Source organism: Hemitrygon akajei, chromosome 5 (assembly GCF_048418815.1).
Source record: "Hemitrygon akajei chromosome 5, sHemAka1.3, whole genome shotgun sequence".
Classification (NCBI taxonomy): Eukaryota; Metazoa; Chordata; class Chondrichthyes; order Myliobatiformes; family Dasyatidae; genus Hemitrygon; species Hemitrygon akajei.
The window spans coordinates 86,865,825-86,884,559 of record NC_133128.1 but is presented as its reverse complement, the minus strand read 5'-3'; the positions used below and the strand labels follow the sequence as shown (position 1 = coordinate 86,884,559).

The window sequence follows — 18,735 nt, the reverse complement described above, 5'->3', positions numbered from 1 at the left end:
ACGAGCTGCCCGCCTGATCTGGGTCTGCTGCAGGAAGCAGCAACTGGAGTTGCAGTGTGCAAATTTGACATTACCTGGTGCTGTCTGGTGTCAAACTGGTTGTTGCTCGGGGGCCAGTAGGCTGAAGCTTGCTGGTTTGGCCACTTCTGGCAAAACTGGCCGAGGTTACCTGGTTTTATTTATGAACAAACGGGGAAAGAAGGAACAGAAAAAGCAAGTTAGGCCTTGCATAAACAAACTTGTTACTACCCAACATCACAACTGATCATTTAACGTTGGAAGCTGACATAAATTTAACTACATCTGTAGAGAGTTGAAAAACCAACTTTTCTCTTCTCCCTTGCTGCCCACTGGCCTTTCGAGCAGCAATGGAGACCCTCCGCCTGTCCGTCCTTTGTCTCATTCACATGTAGAAAGATTCTTCAGTGCTGTTCCCATGATTTCTTTTATTGACCAGTCAGGGTTGCAGCCCTGAGCTGAACCCCACCAAACCTGAAGGACTGGTGGACCAGCCTTATTCTGGCCTGTTCGGCATGGGGGACCCTACCAAGGGCCAAAGCATAAAGCCCTGACTCCAGCCAGCGTGGCTCTCCGGGTCATCGAGGCACACAAGCCCCCAAACCTGAGGTACTGCAAAGTACAAATAAATACCAACATTGAAATACATGTTAAAAATGTCAAAAATAGGATCCTTACAGACTGAAACAGTTCTGGTATGAACCAAAGCAGACTTTTGTGCCTTGTTAACCTAGGTACATTCAAACTGTGCCCGAAAGCAGTGCAGCTTCATTCAACTGCCACGGTAGCGGAGTGAGTCGTGTAGTCAGTCGGTGTCAGGGTTCGGAGTTGAATATGGGGTCCTCTGCAAGTAGTCAGTACGTCCTTCCCGTGGAATGCGAGGGGATTCGCCGGGTTTCCTTCCACAGTCCAAAGACGTACCGGGTAGGTCATTGTAAGCCGTCCTGCGATGACATTAGGGTTAACTGGGCAGTGCAGTCGAAGGACTGGAGGGGCCTGTTCTGTATCTCAATAAATAAAGCACCGTGTAATGGGTTCAATAACAGTCAGTGGAAGGAACAGCTTGGGATTAGATCTCAAGAGTTTTGTTTACTCACTGACAAGGTTTAAATGAATTCCGTTACAAAGCCCAGAGCTGGAAAGCGGTTATTCATTCAGGTCTCAATTGGACACAGGCAATTTAAATCAAATCAAGTGAGCTTCATTTGATAGTTTCTTATTAAAAATGCACTCAACAATCCCCACAGATACCCATTTGCTGAATATTTATGGGAATAGTGAGGATGTCACAATTAAAAATCACACAGCACGTAAACAACTCAAAACAAGTTTCAAAGAACAGTATAGCCCAGGAACAGTCCCTGCAGCCCAGACCCTCATGCAGAACTAATTAAACCAGTTATTAAATGCCCAACTGAACCAATTCCTTCTGCTACACAACGTCCAGACCCTCCATTCGCTGTATATTCACATACCTAATCCAAGCTTTTACACACATTCCAGGCATCCACCACTCTCCATACAAAATACTTGCCCCACACACCTCCCTTGAGCCTATCCCCTCCACACCCTCTAGTATTAAACATTTCGACCCTAGGATAAAGATGCCAGCTCTCTACACCTCTTATGACCTTCTAAACTTCAGTCAAGTGTCCGCCCCAGCCTCCACTGCTCCAGAGAAAACCTTTCCTGACAGCATGTGCTCTAATCCAAGATCCTTCCCAATGGGGCCACCCGGAGAGGAAAGCAATACCACAGATGCGTCTCCTTGAGCCTTATAAAGCTCCAGCGCTGAATGGCACGTTTGTTTGCTGATGACAACGCGGTTGTTGGCTGAATCAACAGCGATGACGATTTGTTTGTATCAGTGGAAGTCTGGCTGAATGATGCCACAGTTTCAGCACTCTCTCACCCAACGTCAGCAAAACCAAAGGGCATATTATCAAGTGCAGGAAAAAAGCCAGGGGTCCACAAGCCAGTCTTCACTGGGGGATCGGTGGGTCAGCTCCTTGGTGTTATCAGAGATTCTGTCCCGGGACCAGCACGCAAAGAAGGCACAGCAGCACTTTGACTTTAAGAACTGTGCTGAGATTCAGAATGTCACCCAAATCTTTTGAGATGCACAGTGGAGAGCATCAGGCCCTGATAAGGTGCCTGGCAGGGCACTGTAAACCTCTGCCAACTGGCCGGAGTGTTCGAGGACAACTTCAGCCTCTGACTGCAGTCGGAGGCTCACAATCCAAGAAGAGCAGCACGAGCTACCGCGACAACTGTCGCCCAGTGACACTCACATCTACTATGATGGAGAACTTTGAGAGGTTGGTCACGGCCAGAATCGACTCCTGCCTGAGCAACCGCCTGGACCCACTGCGACTTCCTCCCACCACAATCTGTCTGGAGCTGATGTAATCGTACCGGCTGCCATTCAGCCTTGGGTCACAATACCGACATCTGGCTGCTGTTTACAGCTCAGAATTCAACAAGGAGATTTGGTACGCCACCAAAGACTCCAGCAAATTTCTACAGATGTTCCGTGGGGACCATTCTGAGTGGCTGCATCACCGTCTGGTACGGCTGGGGGCTACGTGTAAAGGATTTGAGACTCAACCTGCTCGATTGTGGGCACTAGCCTCCCCACCAGAGGACATTTTCCAAACATAGTGCCTCAGGATTGGAGCGTTTATCATCGAGGACACTCACTACGCAAGACATGCCCTCTTTTCAGAACTACCATCTGGGAGTAGCTACAAGGAGACCGAAGATGCACATGTTTTAAGAAAAACTTCTTTTCCTCTGCCTTCAGATTTCTAAGCGGTCCATGATTAAAGTGTCGGGGAAGATTGAAATCTTCGAGGGGAAAGTTCAGTGCCGCCTACCAGCCCCTCAAAGGCATCCGCACATGATGGTCTCCACCCTCCCTCTCACTGTTCCCGATGGAAGGTCCTGTGCTCGAAGGGTCCCTCTCTCTCTCCCCCCCCCTCACTGCTCCTGAGAGAAGGTCCTGTGCTCGAAGGGTCACTCTCTCTCTCTCCCCCCCCCCCCACTGTTCCTGAGGGAAGGTCCTGTGCTCGAAGGGTCACTCTCTCTCTCTCCCCCCCCTCACTGCTCCTGAGAGAAGGTCCTGTGCTCGAAGGGTCACTCTCTCTCTCTCCCCCCTCTCACTGCTCCTGAGGGAAGGTCCTGTGCTCGAAGGGTCACTCTCTCTCTCTCTCCCCCCTCTCACTGCTCCTGAGAGAAGGTCCTGTGCTCGAAGGGTCACACTCTCTCTCCCCCCCCCCTCACTGCTCCTGAGAGAAGGTCCTGTGCTCGAAGGGTCACTCTCTCTCTCTCTCTCCCCCACTGTTCCTGAGGGAAGGTCCTGTGCTCGAAGGGTCACTCTCTCTCTCCCCCCCCCTCACTGCTCCTGAGAGAAGGTCCTGTGCTCGAAGGGTCACTCTCTCTCTCTCTCCCCCCTCTCACTGTTCCTGAGGGAAGGTCCTGTGCTCGAAGGGTCTCTCTCTCTCTCCCCCCCTCTCACTGTTCCCGATGGAAGGTCCTGTGCTCGAAGGGTCACTCTCTCTCTCTCTCCCCCCCTCACTGCTCCTGAGAGAAGGTCCTGTGCTCGAAGGGTCTCTCTCTCTCTCCCCCCCCTCACTGTTCCCGATGGAAGGTCCTGTGCTCGAAGGGTCTCTCTCTCTCTCTCTCTCTCTCCCCCCCCTCTCACTGTTCCCGATGGAAGGTCCTGTGCTCGAAGGGTCTCTCTCTCTCTCTCCCCCCTCTCACTGTTCCTGAGAGAAGGTCCTGTGCTCGAAGGGTCTCTCTCTCTCTCCCCCCTCACTGTTCCCGATGGAAGGTCCTGTGCTCGAAGGGTCTCTCTCTCTCTCTCTCTCCCCCCCTCTCACTGTTCCCGATGGAAGGTCCTGTGCTCGAAGGGTCTCTCTCTCTCCCCCCCTCTCACTGTTCCCGATGGAAGGCCCTGTGCTCGAAGGGTCTCTCTCTCCCCCCCCCCTCTCTCTGTTCCCGATGGAAGGTCCTGTGCTCGAAGGGTCACTCTCTCTCTCTCTCTCCCCCACTGTTCCTGAGGGAAGGTCCTGTGCTCGAAGGGTCACTCTCTCTCTCCCCCCCCCTCACTGCTCCTGAGAGAAGGTCCTGTGCTCGAAGGGTCACTCTCTCTCTCTCTCTCCCCCCTCTCACTGCTCCTGAGAGAAGGTCCTGTGCTCGAAGGGTCACTCTCTCTCTCTCTCCCCCCTCTCACTGTTCCTGAGGGAAGGTCCTGTGCTCGAAGGGTCTCTCTCTCTCTCCCCCCCCTCTCACTGTTCCCGATGGAAGGTCCTGTGCTCGAAGGGTCACTCTCTCTCTCTCTCCCCCCCTCACTGCTCCTGAGAGAAGGTCCTGTGCTCGAAGGGTCTCTCTCTCTCTCCCCCCCCTCACTGTTCCCGATGGAAGGTCCTGTGCTCGAAGGGTCTCTCTCTCTCTCTCTCTCCCCCCCTCTCACTGTTCCCGATGGAAGGTCCTGTGCTCGAAGGGTCTCTCTCTCTCTCTCCCCCTCTCACTGTTCCTGAGAGAAGGTCCTGTGCTCGAAGGGTCTCTCTCTCTCTCCCCCCCTCACTGTTCCCGATGGAAGGTCCTGTGCTCGAAGGGTCTCTCTCTCTCTCTCTCTCTCTCCCCCCCTCTCACTGTTCCCGATGGAAGGTCCTGTGCTCGAAGGGTCTCTCTCTCTCCCCCCCTCTCACTGTTCCCGATGGAAGGCCCTGTGCTCGAAGGGTCTCTCTCTCTCCCCCCCTCTCTCTGTTCCCGATGGAAGGTCCTGTGCTCGAAGGGTCTCTCTATCTCTCCCCCCCTCACTGTTCCTGAGGGAAGGTCCTGTGCTCGAAGGGTCTCTCTCTCTCCCCTCCTCTCACTGTTCCCGATGGAAGGCCCTGTGCTCGAAGGGTCTCTCTCTCTCCCCCCCCTCTCTCTGTTCCCGATGGAAGGTCCTGTGCTCGAAGGGTCTCTCTATCTCTCCCCCCCTCACTGTTCCTGAGGGAAGGTCCTGTGCTCGAAGGGTCACTCTCTCTCTCCCCCCCTCTCACTGTTCCCGATGGAAGGTCCTGTGCTCGAAGGGTCTCTCTCTCTCCCCCCCCTCTCACTGTTCCTGAGGGAAGGTCCTGTGCTCGAAGGGTCTCTCTCTCTCCCCCCGCCTCTCATTGTTCCCGATGGAAGGTCCTGTGCTCGAAGGGTCTCTCTCTCTCTCCCCCCCCCCCCACACTGTTCCTGAGGGAAGGTCCTGTGCTCGAAGGGTCCCTCTCTCTCTCCCCCCCTCACTGTTCCCGATGGAAGGTCCTGTGCTCGAAGGGTCTCTCTCTCCCCCCCCCTCACTGTTCCTGAGGGAAGGTCCTGTGCTCGAAGGGTCTCTCTCTCTCCCCCCGCCTCTCATTGTTCCCGATGGAAGGTCCTGTGCTCGAAGGGTCTCTCTCTCTCTCCCCCCCCCCTCACACTGTTCCTGAGGGAAGGTCCTGTGCTCGAAGGGTCTCTTTCCCCCCCCTCACTGTTCCCGATGGAAGGTCCTGTGCTCGAAGGGTCTCTCTCTCTCTCCCCCCCCTTCACTGCTCCTGAGGGAAGGTCCTGTGCTCGAAGGGTCACTCTCTCTCTCTCCCCCCCTCTCACTGTTCCTGAGGGAAGGTCCTGTGCTCGAAGGGTCTCTCTCTCTCTCCCCCCCCCCCTTTACTGCTCCTGAGGGAAGGTCCTGTGCTCAAAGGGTCACTCTCTCTCTCTCTCCCCCCCTCTCACTGTTCCTGAGGGGTCCTGTGCTCGAAGGGTTTCTCTCTCTCCCCCCTCTCTCTGCTCCTGAGGGAAGGTCCTGTGCTCAAAGGGTCACTCTCTCTCTCTCTCTCTCTCTCCCCCCTCTCACTGTTCCTGAGGGAAGGTCCTGTGCTCGAAGGGTCACTCTCTCTCTCTCCCCCCTCTCACTGTTCCTGAGAGAAGTTCCTGTGCTCGAAGGGTCACTCTCTCTCTCCCTCCTCTCACTGTTCCTGAGGGAAGGTCCTGTGCTCGAAGGGTCTCTCTCTCTCTCTCCCCCCTCTCACTGCTCCTGAGGGAAGGTCCTGTGCTCGAAGGGTCACTCTCTCTCCCTCTATACTGTCAGAGGACGGTACCAAGGTTCCGGGTCTGCGTTTTGTGGATGGGCCTGTGGCTCCTGGCCACTCCTTTTTCTGTTGTCATTTTGCTACTGCTGCCACAGAACAGATTTCACAACGTATGACATTGGAAGAGCTCGAGGCCTGCTTCCAGGCAAATAATCCCTTCCTTGATGTTACCAAGACAAAGGAGATGGGTTTTTACTTCAGGAAAACTCACACCACCCCCCACTACATCAAGGGCACAGAGTGCAGGTCTCACACCAGCCTCTCGGGGCAAACATCTTACAGTCAGAAAAGCTCTCCAACAACTCTGTGAGGAAGCTGAGGAGAGCTGGAGTTTGTATATCCGTACTTACTGCATTCCACATCACACAGTACGGAGCATCGTACTCCTGTCGAGCTCCAATGTGCTTGGTACTGAAACTCCACTGCAGTGGGCAGGAAGGCTTGGCAATGGGCAGTCAACACACCCCCGGTACCAGCCAACACAGCAGCACGGACAGACTGTAGATACATCGGCAGGCCAGTAACAATGTGAAGGATCACACACACCCTGCTCATGGACAGTTTGTCCCACCCCCATCAGGGAGGCCAAGTTGCATCCACACCAGGACCACCAGACTCAAACAGTTCCTTTGTTCAGGCAGTAATCCCGATCAACTCAACTCCACCACTCCATCAGTCACCTTATGTACAGGCTAGTGTCACTTTAGTGACATGATCAATGTATACAAGCTAATTCATTTATCTATAGTTATTGCGTTTATTTTATTATTATTGGGCTCTATCTTTCATGACATTTTTTATGCTGTATCAGATGTGAAGTGACAATTATTTCATTCTCCTTTACTCTCATGTACAGGAAATGACTTCAGCAATCTTGTTTAATAAACCTGATTCTAACTGCAAGCAATCTGACAAGCAGACTGTGAAGAATAAATACCAGCTTTAATTACATACAGATCATCTATATACAATTCCAACACACGATTAACCTCCCGTGACTTCTAACAAATATTACTCATCCTGGAAACAACTTCTGATTAACACTGATAAATTCCCTCCATAGTGCACCTCGATTTTAGCCCAAACACACAGTGTGCATTTCATTCAATGCACACTGAAAACTAATTTCCTTTCCTCTTTTTAAATCTCTGCAAGCTGTTTTTGATCAGGCAGTCTTCAATAGTCAGACATTGTGAATTAACCCTTTTGTGCATCATGGGCCCCACTCAGCAAGTAAGTTGCCTTTTTAAAGAAAAAACACCAAGGTTTATCCCATAAGACACAGAAGCAGAATTAGGCCACTCAGTCCATTGAGCTTGCTTTGCCATTCTATTATGAATAATTTATTACACCACTCCCCCACCCCGCTGCCCATAACCTTTCACACCCTCACTATTCAAGTACCTAACAACCTCCAGACACGTCCAAATTCCGTCATCCAAATCACTGACGAGCATAAATAAAGCACCTCCACCACCGACCCCTGTGGAAAACCATGAGTCACCAGGAGCCAACCTGAAAAGGCCCCTTCATTCCCAGTCTTCACCGCCTACCAGCCAGCCAATTCTCTATCCGTGCTGGTATCTTTCCTGTAACACCATAGGCTCTTCCCTCGTTTAGTAACAAGGCATACAAGGCGCCAGGCGCCTTGTAGGACACCTCGTCAAAGGCTTTCTGAGAATCTCGGTGAACGACATCCACCTGTTATCGCCTCAGAGATTTGCCGGGCAAGGCTTTCCCCTGAGGAAACCAGGCTGACTTCAGTCTATTTTATCCTGAGCCTGAAGCATCGTCCCCAGCGCTGAGATCAGACGAACTCACCCCGTCTCACCCGACAAGAGAATCAGCTTACCCTGAAACTGGCCGGCGCCCAACCAGGACGAGTGGCGGTACCCGGCACCCCAGGGTGGCCCGAACCTCGGGGCTCCCCCATCCCACACAGGAGGGCACTGCTGCTGCGGAGGGAAGACCGGCGGCGGGTAGAATCCCGACTGGCTCATTTCCCCAGGAAAGGCACAGCCGCCATTAACCATCACCACATGCCGGCGCCTGCCTTTACGTCATTCCCCGCGCCGCGCCGGATGATGACGGCTCGCCGGCGCTTGTTGTTTCGTCATTTCTTGCCCACCTGGCGGGACTCAGCCTGCCGGGCAGCGTGAAAAGACACGTCTCGGCCCGAATCGTCCACGGTGGTTTTTTCCCACAGACACTGCCTGGCCTGCGAGTTCCTCCAGCGCTTCATGTGTGTTGATTGGATTTCCAGCGTCTGCAGATTCTCTGTCAGCCGGCCGAACAGTCACTACATGCTGGCGCTTAATTTACACGTCATTCTCCCTCTGATCTCTACACGATAGTTTTATACTGTGTCTAGATTTCTACAAAGCTTTGATACTATTGAGCATCAGTTTATCTTCTCTGCTCTTGGTAAATTTGGATTTGGTCCATTGTTTGTCAGGCTTTGTACACAAATAAAGTTGAAGTTGGGGACTTCACCGAGGTTTGATGTGAAGGTTGCCCTATCTCACCTTACCTGTTCCTTTTCTGTGCTCAGATGCTCACCATTCCATCAAGCCTAGTCCTCTAAAAGGCATTTCCTGTGCAAATTCCAATTTTCTCAGTAGTCGGGTTGCAGATGATACGGCTTTTTTCAAAATGATGTTTCTGAAATTTAAAGGCAACACGAGTGAATCTACAGATGCTGGAAATAAATAAAACCACAAAATGCTGGCAGAACTCAGCAGGCCAGACAGCATCTATGGGAGGAGGTAGTGACGATGTTTCGGCCCGAAACATCATCACTACCTCCTCCCATAGATGCTGTCTAGCCTGCTGAGTTCTGCCAGCATTTTGTGTTTTTAGTTCTGGAATTTCATTGGCTTTAGACTGTATTTCTGTCTTTTCCAAAGCCTCAGGCCTCTAAGTATTCACAAATGTGAATGGTTTCCTCTTAAAGGTTGCACTCAATCTATAATTAATAATATTCCAGTAAAAGACAAAGTTACATATTTGGGGATAACTATTGTTAAAAACTGTAAGAAGAGAAAGGGTTAAGGTTAGACTGTGCTAAGATCTAAGCTTACAAAACATATGCTGACACATTGCTAAATAAGGATATAAGATTCTTGCAAAACTGTATAGGTACAATCTGTACCTTGTGGTAATCATGAAGAACTAAAAGGGAGTCATTAAGCTAGGAGCTGAGAGCGGAGGTGGATGAAACAGATGGAGATAAGCTGTACTCTTGTGGCTAACTCCAAGGCCGATGAGTGTTTTGAAAACTTGGCAGACATGGCTCTGCGGATGGCTAACTCCAAGGACAGAGGATATGAGAAAATGTGTATGTGACCCCCGAAATGTACAAGCCTGTGGGGAGGGGGAGAGTGGAGCTGACTATGAATAATTGTAGGAATGATACAGCAACTGAGGGACACGTGATAACCTACTTGAAACTGTATAAAAGGAAATGAAATGTAATGCTCTGGGCTCAATACTGCTGGAGCAGTTTTGGGTCCGACTCTGCAGACTCGTGAAAAATAAAGCTTTGCCGCTTTGCAGTTTGCTGAGACTCAGAGTGTAGGATTATTTCTGACAGCTGGGGGCTCGTCCGGGATCCCCACTCCGGTCGTGGAGGGCGAGAGGAAGGACATCGGAGAAGGTGCACCCTGCCGAGTTCGGCAGTCCCTGATTCCTTGCTCGTCGTCTGAAACGGCTTGAGCGAGTGAGATCCGGACAGCGCAAGGCGGCAAAGCAGGGAGGAAAGGAGACGGTTCTACGGCACACCGGGTAAGTGAGACTAGCTAACTGAGATCTAGGTGGGTGTGACCGGGTAAACTAGGTGTGACGACACCTAGAGTAAAAAGAACCGGGCCGGGAAGGGAATAATGGGAGGGGGAAGCTCAAAGGAAGAGGAGCCGGAGAGTTCGGGTTTGTTCCCGAAGGTACCTCCTGATAGCCCCCTCGGTAGAATGTTTGCAGGATGGGGATATGGACGAACAAAGGGAAAGCAGAAAAAGAGAATGGTAGAATATTGCAAATTATGGTCCAAACAGCCAATAACAGGGTCCTCGGTATGGTGGCCACCATTTGGGTCAGATGAGGATTGGGTTAGACAGGCCTTAAACATATATGTAAACTCTAAGCCAAATGTAAAAGAAGAAGAAAGTGAATACGCCTCTTGCTGGGTTTCGGGGCCAGGAGACTCAGCCAGAAGTTACAAATTGGAAACAAAGAACAAGGAGAAACCTCCTTGGGAAGTATTGAATCATTTACCTCCGCCTTACGTGCCCCGGCCTGAACAACCGGAGGCGGCTCCCTCTGCCCCCCCCCAACCGGACGATCCGGCACGGGAGGCGGAGGCTGAAAAGGAAAAAGAACGGGAAGAATGGGCGGAAGAAGAAGAAAAACGAAAAGAGGAATACGATGAGTGGTTAGAAAAAGAAAGGAAGAAGTGGGAGGAAGGGAATCCACCACAATCAGGACCCCCCTTTATTATGACGCGCTCCCGGACACGACAACGGGTGAAAAAGGAAGAGGAGCCCAAGTTATGCCCCTTAAGGGAGGTCCCGATGAGTGGACCTGATGGGGGAACGGGGTATGTGAATGTTCCCCTGACCAGCACTGAGGTAAGAACCTTTAAGAAAGAAATGAAGAACCTCCTGGAAGATCCGATGGGACTGGCTGAACAGTTGGATCAGTTCCTCGGGCCTAATATATACACCTGGGATGAAATGTATTCCATCATGGGGACGTTATTCTCAACCCAAGAGAGACAAATGATAAGACAAGCGGCTATAGTTATGTGGGAGAAAGAAAAGACTACCGAAGGGGCACCTAAGTTTCCCCTCACGGAGCCAAACTGGAACAAACAGACTCCTGAAGGACGAGGAAACATGAGAGACATGAGGGAATTCCTGATAAAGGGAATAAGACAAGCGGTCCCCAAGGGTCATAATTTCAATAAGGCATTTGGAAGTCATCAAAACCCCGATGAGACCCCAACTGACTTCCTGGATAGAATTCGGAAAAATATGCAACAATATGCGGGGGTAGACCCGGAGACAGAGGTGGGACAACAGTTAATCAGGGTAGAATTTGTATCAAAAGCTTGGCCAGATATTCGGAAAAAGCTAGAAAAGATAGAGGACTGGAATTCAAAACCCTTGAGCGAATTACTGCGAGAAGCACAGAAGGTGTTTGTAAGAAGAGATGAGGAGAAACAGAAAAAGACCGCTAGGATAATGGTTCAGACAGTACGGCAAGTAACCACAGAAAACAGGGAAAAGAGGGGAACGTGGTCAGACCGAGGCAATGGCCAAGAACCAGGAAGGAAAACGCGAAGGACTCTAAGATGCTTCCACTGTAACGAGGAAGGACATTTTAAACGGGAATGTCCTAAGTATCGGCGAGAGGTCAGGTCATATGCCATGATGGACGAAGACTAGGGGGGTCGGGGGTTCCTACCCTTGGGGAGAAGAAACTATCGACAGGAACCCCTGGTAAATCTGAAATTAGGTCCCCAAGGGTCAGATACAACCTTTATGGTAGATTCGGGTGCTGAAAGATCCAGTGTAATCCAGATACCTCCCGGCGCCCGAACAGGAACAAGAGTAATGAAGGTATCCGGTATCGGAGGAAAAACGATACAAGTGTCCATTGTGGACAATGTGGAAGTCGGATATGAAGATAGGGCAACAAGGCAAGACCTTCTCCTGCTGCCCTCGGCAGGATTCAACCTATTAGGAAGGGACCTGCAAGTGCAACTGGGCATTGGAACAGTGCCGAACAATGGAGAAATAATAGTAAAATTATTCGCATTAAAAGAAGAGGACGACCAGAAAATAGAGCCCGAGGTGTGGTATAGAGAGGGAAATAGGGGAGGATTGAACATCAGCCCTCTACAGATCACCTTGCTACCGGACGGTCGCCCAGTAAGGAGGAAGCAGTATCCCATTGCGATGGAAGGAAGAAAAGGGCTGCAGCCGGTAATTGAAGGGCTGATCGCAGATGAACTGCTGGAAGAATGTATGTCGCCATATAATACCCCCATCCTCCCGGTGCGAAAGCCGGACGGGACTTATCGGATGGTACAAGACCTGCGGGGTCTAAATGCAGTAGTCCAGACCCGATACCCGGTAGTACCCAACCCGTACACCCTGATGAGTAAAATCTCCCCTGACCATGAATGGTTCAGTGTAATAGATCTAAAAGATGCTTTCTGGAGTTGCCCGCTAGAAGAAAGCAGTCGGGACATGTTTGCGTTTGAATGGGAAAATCCTACAACAGGGCGGAAAAGACAACTCAGATGGACGGTCCTGCCGCAAGGATTCACTGAGTCACCTAACCTATTCGGGCAGGTCTTGGAGCAAGTACTAGCGGAATTCCAATGTGCTCCAGAGAACCAACTGCTACAGTATGTGGATGATTTATTACTATCCGGGCCAACACAGAAAGGGGTGCAGGAAGATACCATCAGATTACTGAACTTCCTAGGGAAAAAGGGGCTACGGGTCTCCAAGAAAAAGTTACAATTCGTGGAAAAGGAAGTAAGGTATCTGGGACACCGGGTCAGTAAGGGACAGCGAAGCATTACCCCAGAAAGGATAGCTGGAATAACAGGGATGTCGCTACCTCGTACCAAGAAGGAGATACGACAGTTCCTGGGGTTAGTGGGGTATTGTCGAATCTGGATTGAGAATTATACTCCCCTGGTGAGATTTCTGTATGATAAACTCGGGCAAGATGAGCAAACAGTAAAATGGACAAAGGAAGAGGAGCAAAAATTCAACTATATCAAGGGGCAATTGATCCGTGCTCCGGTGTTAGTCTTGCCAGCCCTGGAAAAACCATTCCAGCTGTACGTCAACAATGCCGAAGGAATGGCCCAAGGGGTACTCACCCAACTAAGAGGAGGAAAGCGGCAACCCGTGGCTTTCCTGTCAAAAATGTTAGACCCGGTATCGCGTGGATGGCCCACCTGTATCCAAGCAGTGGCAGCGACAGCGGTATTGGTAGAGGAAGCCCGGAAACTAACCTTTGGAGGGAAGATCACAGTGCATTCTCCCCACTCGGTCAGCACCCTACTAGCCCAGAAGGCACATCGGTGGCTCACTGACTCCCGCATTCTAAAGTACGAAACTATACTGATGACCGGAGAAGACCTAAACTTCGCAAAGGATTCCAGTTGCAACCCAGCCCAGTTCCTCTATGGAGGACTAGAAGAAAAGGAGTCAGAACACGACTGTATTGAATTGCTGGACTTGCAAACAAAGAGCCGGGAGGACTTACAGGAAGTTCCCCTGGGAGAAGGACAGGAATTGTATATAGATGGATCCTCACGATGTATTGATGGAGTACGGCACAGCGGATATGCCATCATTGACGGAGAGACTGCAAGAATAGTGGAGTCCGGGAGATTACCGGGAAACTGGTCGGCCCAGTCATGCGAATTATACGCACTCCAGAGGGCTCTGAGGATATTGGAGAAGAGGATCGGAACAATATACACTGACTCTAAGTACGCCTATGGGATAGTACATACCTTTGGGAAGATATGGAAAGAAAGAGGACTGATAACGGCCAGAGGAAAGGGACTGGCACACGAGCAAATGATAAGTATGACATTGGAAGCCCTGGCCCTACCAACTGAGATTGCGGTAGTACATGTACCCGGACACCAAAAAGGATCAACACCTGAAGCAGTAGGGAACCGTCTAGCCGATGGGGAGGCCAAACGAGCAGCCGTTGAAGACCCGATCCAACTCCTGACCTTGATACCAGTGAGGGAAGGACTTACTAAACAACCTATGTTTACCTAAATAGAGATTGATAGCATGAACCAACTAGGAGCCCGAAAAGACACTGATGGTAAATGGACGGTCCCGGATGGGAGACAGGTACTAAATAAGGAAGTAACCCGCAACATCCTCCAACAGTTGCACCATCAAACCCACTGGGGAGTACAGGCCATGTGCGACACAATTCTGAGGGACTATGTATGCAAAGGAATATACACACTGGCCCAGCAAGAGATAACTGGATGTCCGACGTGCCAGCGGATAAACAAGAAAGTGATGCGATCCACTCCAAGAGGTGGCCAGCCACTGGCCATGAGACCGTTCCATAGAGTCCAGATCGACTTTACCGAACTACCCTCAGTGCAGAGATGGAAGTACCTGTTAGTAATAGTGGATCATTTTACCCACTGGGTGGAAGCATACCCGACCACAAAGGCCGATGCGCCTACAGTAGCCCGAATACTACTAGACAACATAATCCCCAGATATGGGATCATGGGGTCCATAGACTCGGACAGAGGGACACACTTTGCCTCCAAGACGCACCAGTTGATTTGTGATGCATTGAGTATCCAATGGAAATACCATACCCCGTGGCATCCCCAGAGTTCGGGACGGGTGGAAAGGATGAACAGTACCTTAAAGGCGCAATTGACCAAATTAATGCTAGAAACCAAGTTACCCTGGACTAAGTGTCTCCCCATCGCCCTGTTAAGAATCCGAACAGCACCCAGGAAGGATATAGGAATCTCCCCCTATGAAATGCTGTTTGGACTCCCGTATTGGAATAAGGTAGAAGGGTACCCCACGCTACAAGGGGGTGATATTTTTATAAGGAACTATTTACTGGCACTATCTCGTTCCTTTGCAGAACTGCGGAAGAAGGGTCTCTTGGCCCAGACTCCGCCGCTCGACTTTGCTTTACATCAGATCGTGCCTGGAGATTGGGTTCTGGTACGGACCTGGAAGCCGGAGAAGTTACAACCACAGTGGGAAGGCCCTTTTCAGGTCCTGTTAACCACCGAGGCGGCCGTACGAACAAAAGAGAAAGGGTGGACCCACGCATCCAGAATAAAGGGACCAGTTAAGCCTGAGGGACACACGGAGTGGACCTGTGTTCCCAGTGAAGAAACGTTGGTGGTGAAACTGAAAAGGCAACAAAAATGAACTCAATGTGGACTGTTACATTATTGACTGTAATATATTTAATTCTGTATGTGGGAAAAATAGAAGGGAAATGTGACAAGTGTAGGAACCGAGTTTTGGAGAAAGGAAAAGAACGACCCGGGGCCCTTGTGTCACATTCACATGTAAATGACCAATGTTATGGAAAAGAAAAAGAGGAATGTGAAGAGGGAGGAATAAAATATACCCTGAGAAAGAACAGGGGATACCCCGGTGGATCAGTGAGAGAAGAAAAAGGAGAAGGGAGAAGTTGGAGTGTACGAGAAAGTACATGCCCTGAGACAGAATGGATATGTGAAAGGAAAGAAAAAGGAAGGGCAGAGTTTGGTGGAGTCAGAGAAGAATGGGGAACCTATGGAAAAACAAGACCGGAAATGAAGGAAAACCTGTTTATAGACTTAGCAACTCGAATAGCTACAAGTTTAAATGTAAGTGACTGTTGGGTTTGTGGGGGACCCCACATGAGCGAGCAATGGCCATGGATAGGTGAGAGTTTGAGTGTGTGGGAGCTATTGGCTCATGATTGGGATAAGAAAAGGACTGGGAGGACGCAAGAATGGAAGTTAACAAACTATCCGGAAGGACAAGTATGTGTAGAAAGAAAAGGGAAGGTGAAAGTAGGAGAAAGCCCATGTCAGAGTATAAAGTTGGCTAAAACAAAAAAATAATGCCACTTGGTGGCCCGAGGAGCCGACTTGGTACATAACTAAAGGGGCAAAGGACAATTGTACGGCTATGGGAAACAATTCGGGAATCTGGAATTGCAGTGGGCATAACCCGTACGAAGGAATTCCCAGTGTTTGGAAAGCCTGGCGGAAAGCAAGGAAAGGAGGATTTGTCCCAGAAGGTCTGTTCTGGATTTGTGGGAATCAGGCATACACCAAATTGCCGAAAGGATGGGGAGGAGTTTGTTTCTTAGGCCTTATAAGGCCAGAGTTCTTCCTCCTACCCCAGGATGAAGATAGGGAATTGGGAATCAAGTTATTTGACTCACTGAGAAGGGAGAAGCGGGAGATAAAGGTGGGAGAATGGGGCGACGAGTGGCCTCCAGCACGCATCATTGAATATTACGGACCAGCAACTTGGGCCCAGGATGGGTCATGGGGTTACCGAACCCCGGTATATATGTTAAATCGAATAATACGCCTACAAGCTGTAGTAGAGGTGATCACCAACCAAACCGCATTGGCTCTGGAATTGCTGGCTGAGCAGCAAAGCCAGATGAGAACAGCCATATACCAAAATCGATTAGCATTGGATTACCTATTGGCCTCCGAGGGAGGGGTCTGTGGAAAGTTCAATCTGACAAACTGTTGCCTAAAGATAAATGATAATGGAAAGGCAGTGTTGAAAATATCCGACAAAATTCGGAAGTTGGCCCATGTGCCAGTACAAACTTGGAGATCCTTAGGGAACCTGAGTTGGCTGGATAGTCTGCTGGGAGGAAGCTGGTGGCGAATAGCCCTGTTAATATTTGGCGGAATACTCATAATGATAATCATATTACCATGCTTAATACCCTGCTTGAGAGCATTAATGACGCGAGTAGTAGTACAGGTAATGCAGCCAGGGAACCCAGCTGACCCGGCTAAAATGCTGTTGCAACGAGGCAGAGAACTGGAAGAGTGGAATCCCTGGACAAATCCTTAGCACACTCTAAAAAGAAAAAGGGTGGAATTGTAAGAAGAGAAAGGGTTAAGGTTAGACTGTGCTAAGATCTAAGCTTACAAAACATATGCTGACACATTGCTAAATAAGGATATAAGATTCTTGCAAAACTGTATAGGTACAATCTGTACCTTGTGGTAATCATGAAGAACTAAAAGGGAGTCATTAAGCTAGGAGCTGAGAGCGGAGGTGGATGAAACAGATGGAGATAAGCTGTACTCTTGTGGCTAACTCCAAGGCCGATGAGTGTTTTGAAAACTTGGCAGACATGGCTCTGCGGATGGCTAACTCCAAGGACAGAGGATATGAGAAAATGTGTATGTGACCCCCGAAATGTACAAGCCTGTGGGGAGGGGGAGAGTGGAGCTGACTATGAATAATTGTAGGAATGATACAGCAACTGAGGGACACGTGATAACCTACTTGAAACTGTATAAAAGGAAATGAAATGTAATGCTCTGGGCTCAATACTGCTGGAGCAGTTTTGGGTCCGACTCTGCAGACTCGTGAAAAATAAAGCTTTGCCGCTTTGCAGTTTGCTGAGACTCAGAGTGTAGGATTATTTCTGACAAAAACAAATACATAAGGTGTGTGGATAATTTCAACCTCTTATAGACAAAACCAAAAAAAGATTAAACCAGTGGCTTCAAAGGGACTTATCTCTGAAAGGCCGGGTTTTGCTTCATAAAGCAGAAGGTCTTTCCAGGCTTATAACTCTCCCCTTATACATCGATTTTAAAAATCTGTACATTGATAAACACCATGTTGTTTAATTTTTTATGGAAAAACAAAGTTCATTATATTAAAAGAAACTGCTGTCATGAACAGTAATGACAAGGGGGATCTAAATTTTCTTGATTTTGTCAGTCTTAATAAAACTTCTAAAATTAACTGGATTAAACAATATTTACATAATCCTACTTCTATATGGAATTGTGTTCCTTCTTTTGTCTTTTTCCAGGTTGGTGGATTGAAATTTTTTCTTTTACAAAATAGGCAAAGTTCCTCTCTGTTTATCTCAGTTTCATAAACATGCTTACATCTTGGTCTTTGATTTACAAACACAATTTTTCTCCACATAGTTACTTTATCTGGAATAACAACAATGTAACTTATCAGCATAAATCTCTGTTTTATAAAGGTTGGTTTGATTATAATATTTTGTTAGTTAAACAGTTATTTAATTCAAGTGGTACTTTATTGAGTTATGCTGAGTTTTTATCCACCTTTGAATTTCCTGTCACTCCAAAAGAATTTGCTGTTGTTATTGATGCAGTTCCCTCTGGTATAATTATGTTGTTTAGAAATACATCATATTCAGTAGTTGAATTACCCAGCTTGGATCCATCCAGTACAGCTGTAGGAAAGATTTGTTTTCCTCCGTTTTTAAAAAATATATAAGTATTAGACATTTGTTTCAAAAAGACTTCACTTTTATTCCTATGGCTGTTAATTTTTGGAATAGTCGCTTGGGGAATCTGAGGTGGACAAGTATTTGAGGCTTATCTAATAGATTTTTATTGAGGAATCAAATTAAAGAAATTTCATTTAAAATTATACATAGATATTATCCAACCAATGTTTATTTTTCAAGGTTTAAATCTGATATTGAAACTAACTGTTCTTTTTGTGGTTTATATCCAGAGGATTTATTTCACTGTTTTGGAATTGTGAGTATGTTAAAACTTTTTGGGTTGATGTTTGTCCATTTATAGATCAATATATTAATGTGGTTTTACTTTTTATTTTGAAAATGTTTTTAATTATTATTATTTTATAATACAAAATCTCATAGGAGTCATTTTTAAAATAATAAATCTTTTGTTAATTTACAGCAAATTTTATATCCATAAATGCAGATACAGCAATAAGAAACCTTCATTTATATTTTTTATGTCAGACTTCAAACTATATATTAATACACTGAAAACTTCCCATAACTAGAAAGACTGTACAAATTTGTCAAC

General features: G+C 48.4%; 2 protein-coding genes across 3 annotated transcripts in view; one reads left to right on the top strand and one right to left on the bottom strand.

The window, feature by feature from the left end:
- Nucleotides 1–8,185, bottom strand: part of nufip1 (nuclear FMR1 interacting protein 1) — a 38,385-nt gene extending 30,200 nt beyond the window's left edge. The window contains exons 1-2 of one of the 2 annotated variants that reach the window (XM_073045978.1): nt 7,975–8,185; nt 75–169 (exon numbers count right to left, since the gene is read on the bottom strand). In XM_073045978.1, the coding sequence (XP_072902079.1) occupies nt 75–169; nt 7,975–8,155 (276 nt within the window). In that variant the 5' untranslated portion in view covers nt 8,156–8,185. The remainder of the gene's footprint in view (nt 1–74; nt 170–7,974) is intronic. The other variant, XM_073045979.1, reaches the window with a different exon arrangement.
- A 973-nt stretch (nt 8,186–9,158) lies between these two features.
- Nucleotides 9,159–17,306, top strand: LOC140727961 (endogenous retrovirus group 3 member 1 Env polyprotein-like). The gene is made up of 2 exons (XM_073045977.1): nt 9,159–9,905; nt 14,787–17,306. Exon 2 carries the CDS (start codon nt 15,836–15,838, stop codon nt 16,748–16,750), a length of 915 nt encoding a protein of 304 aa, XP_072902078.1. The 5' UTR covers nt 9,159–9,905; nt 14,787–15,835; the 3' UTR covers nt 16,751–17,306.
- Nucleotides 17,307–18,735: the final 1,429 nt, after the last annotated feature.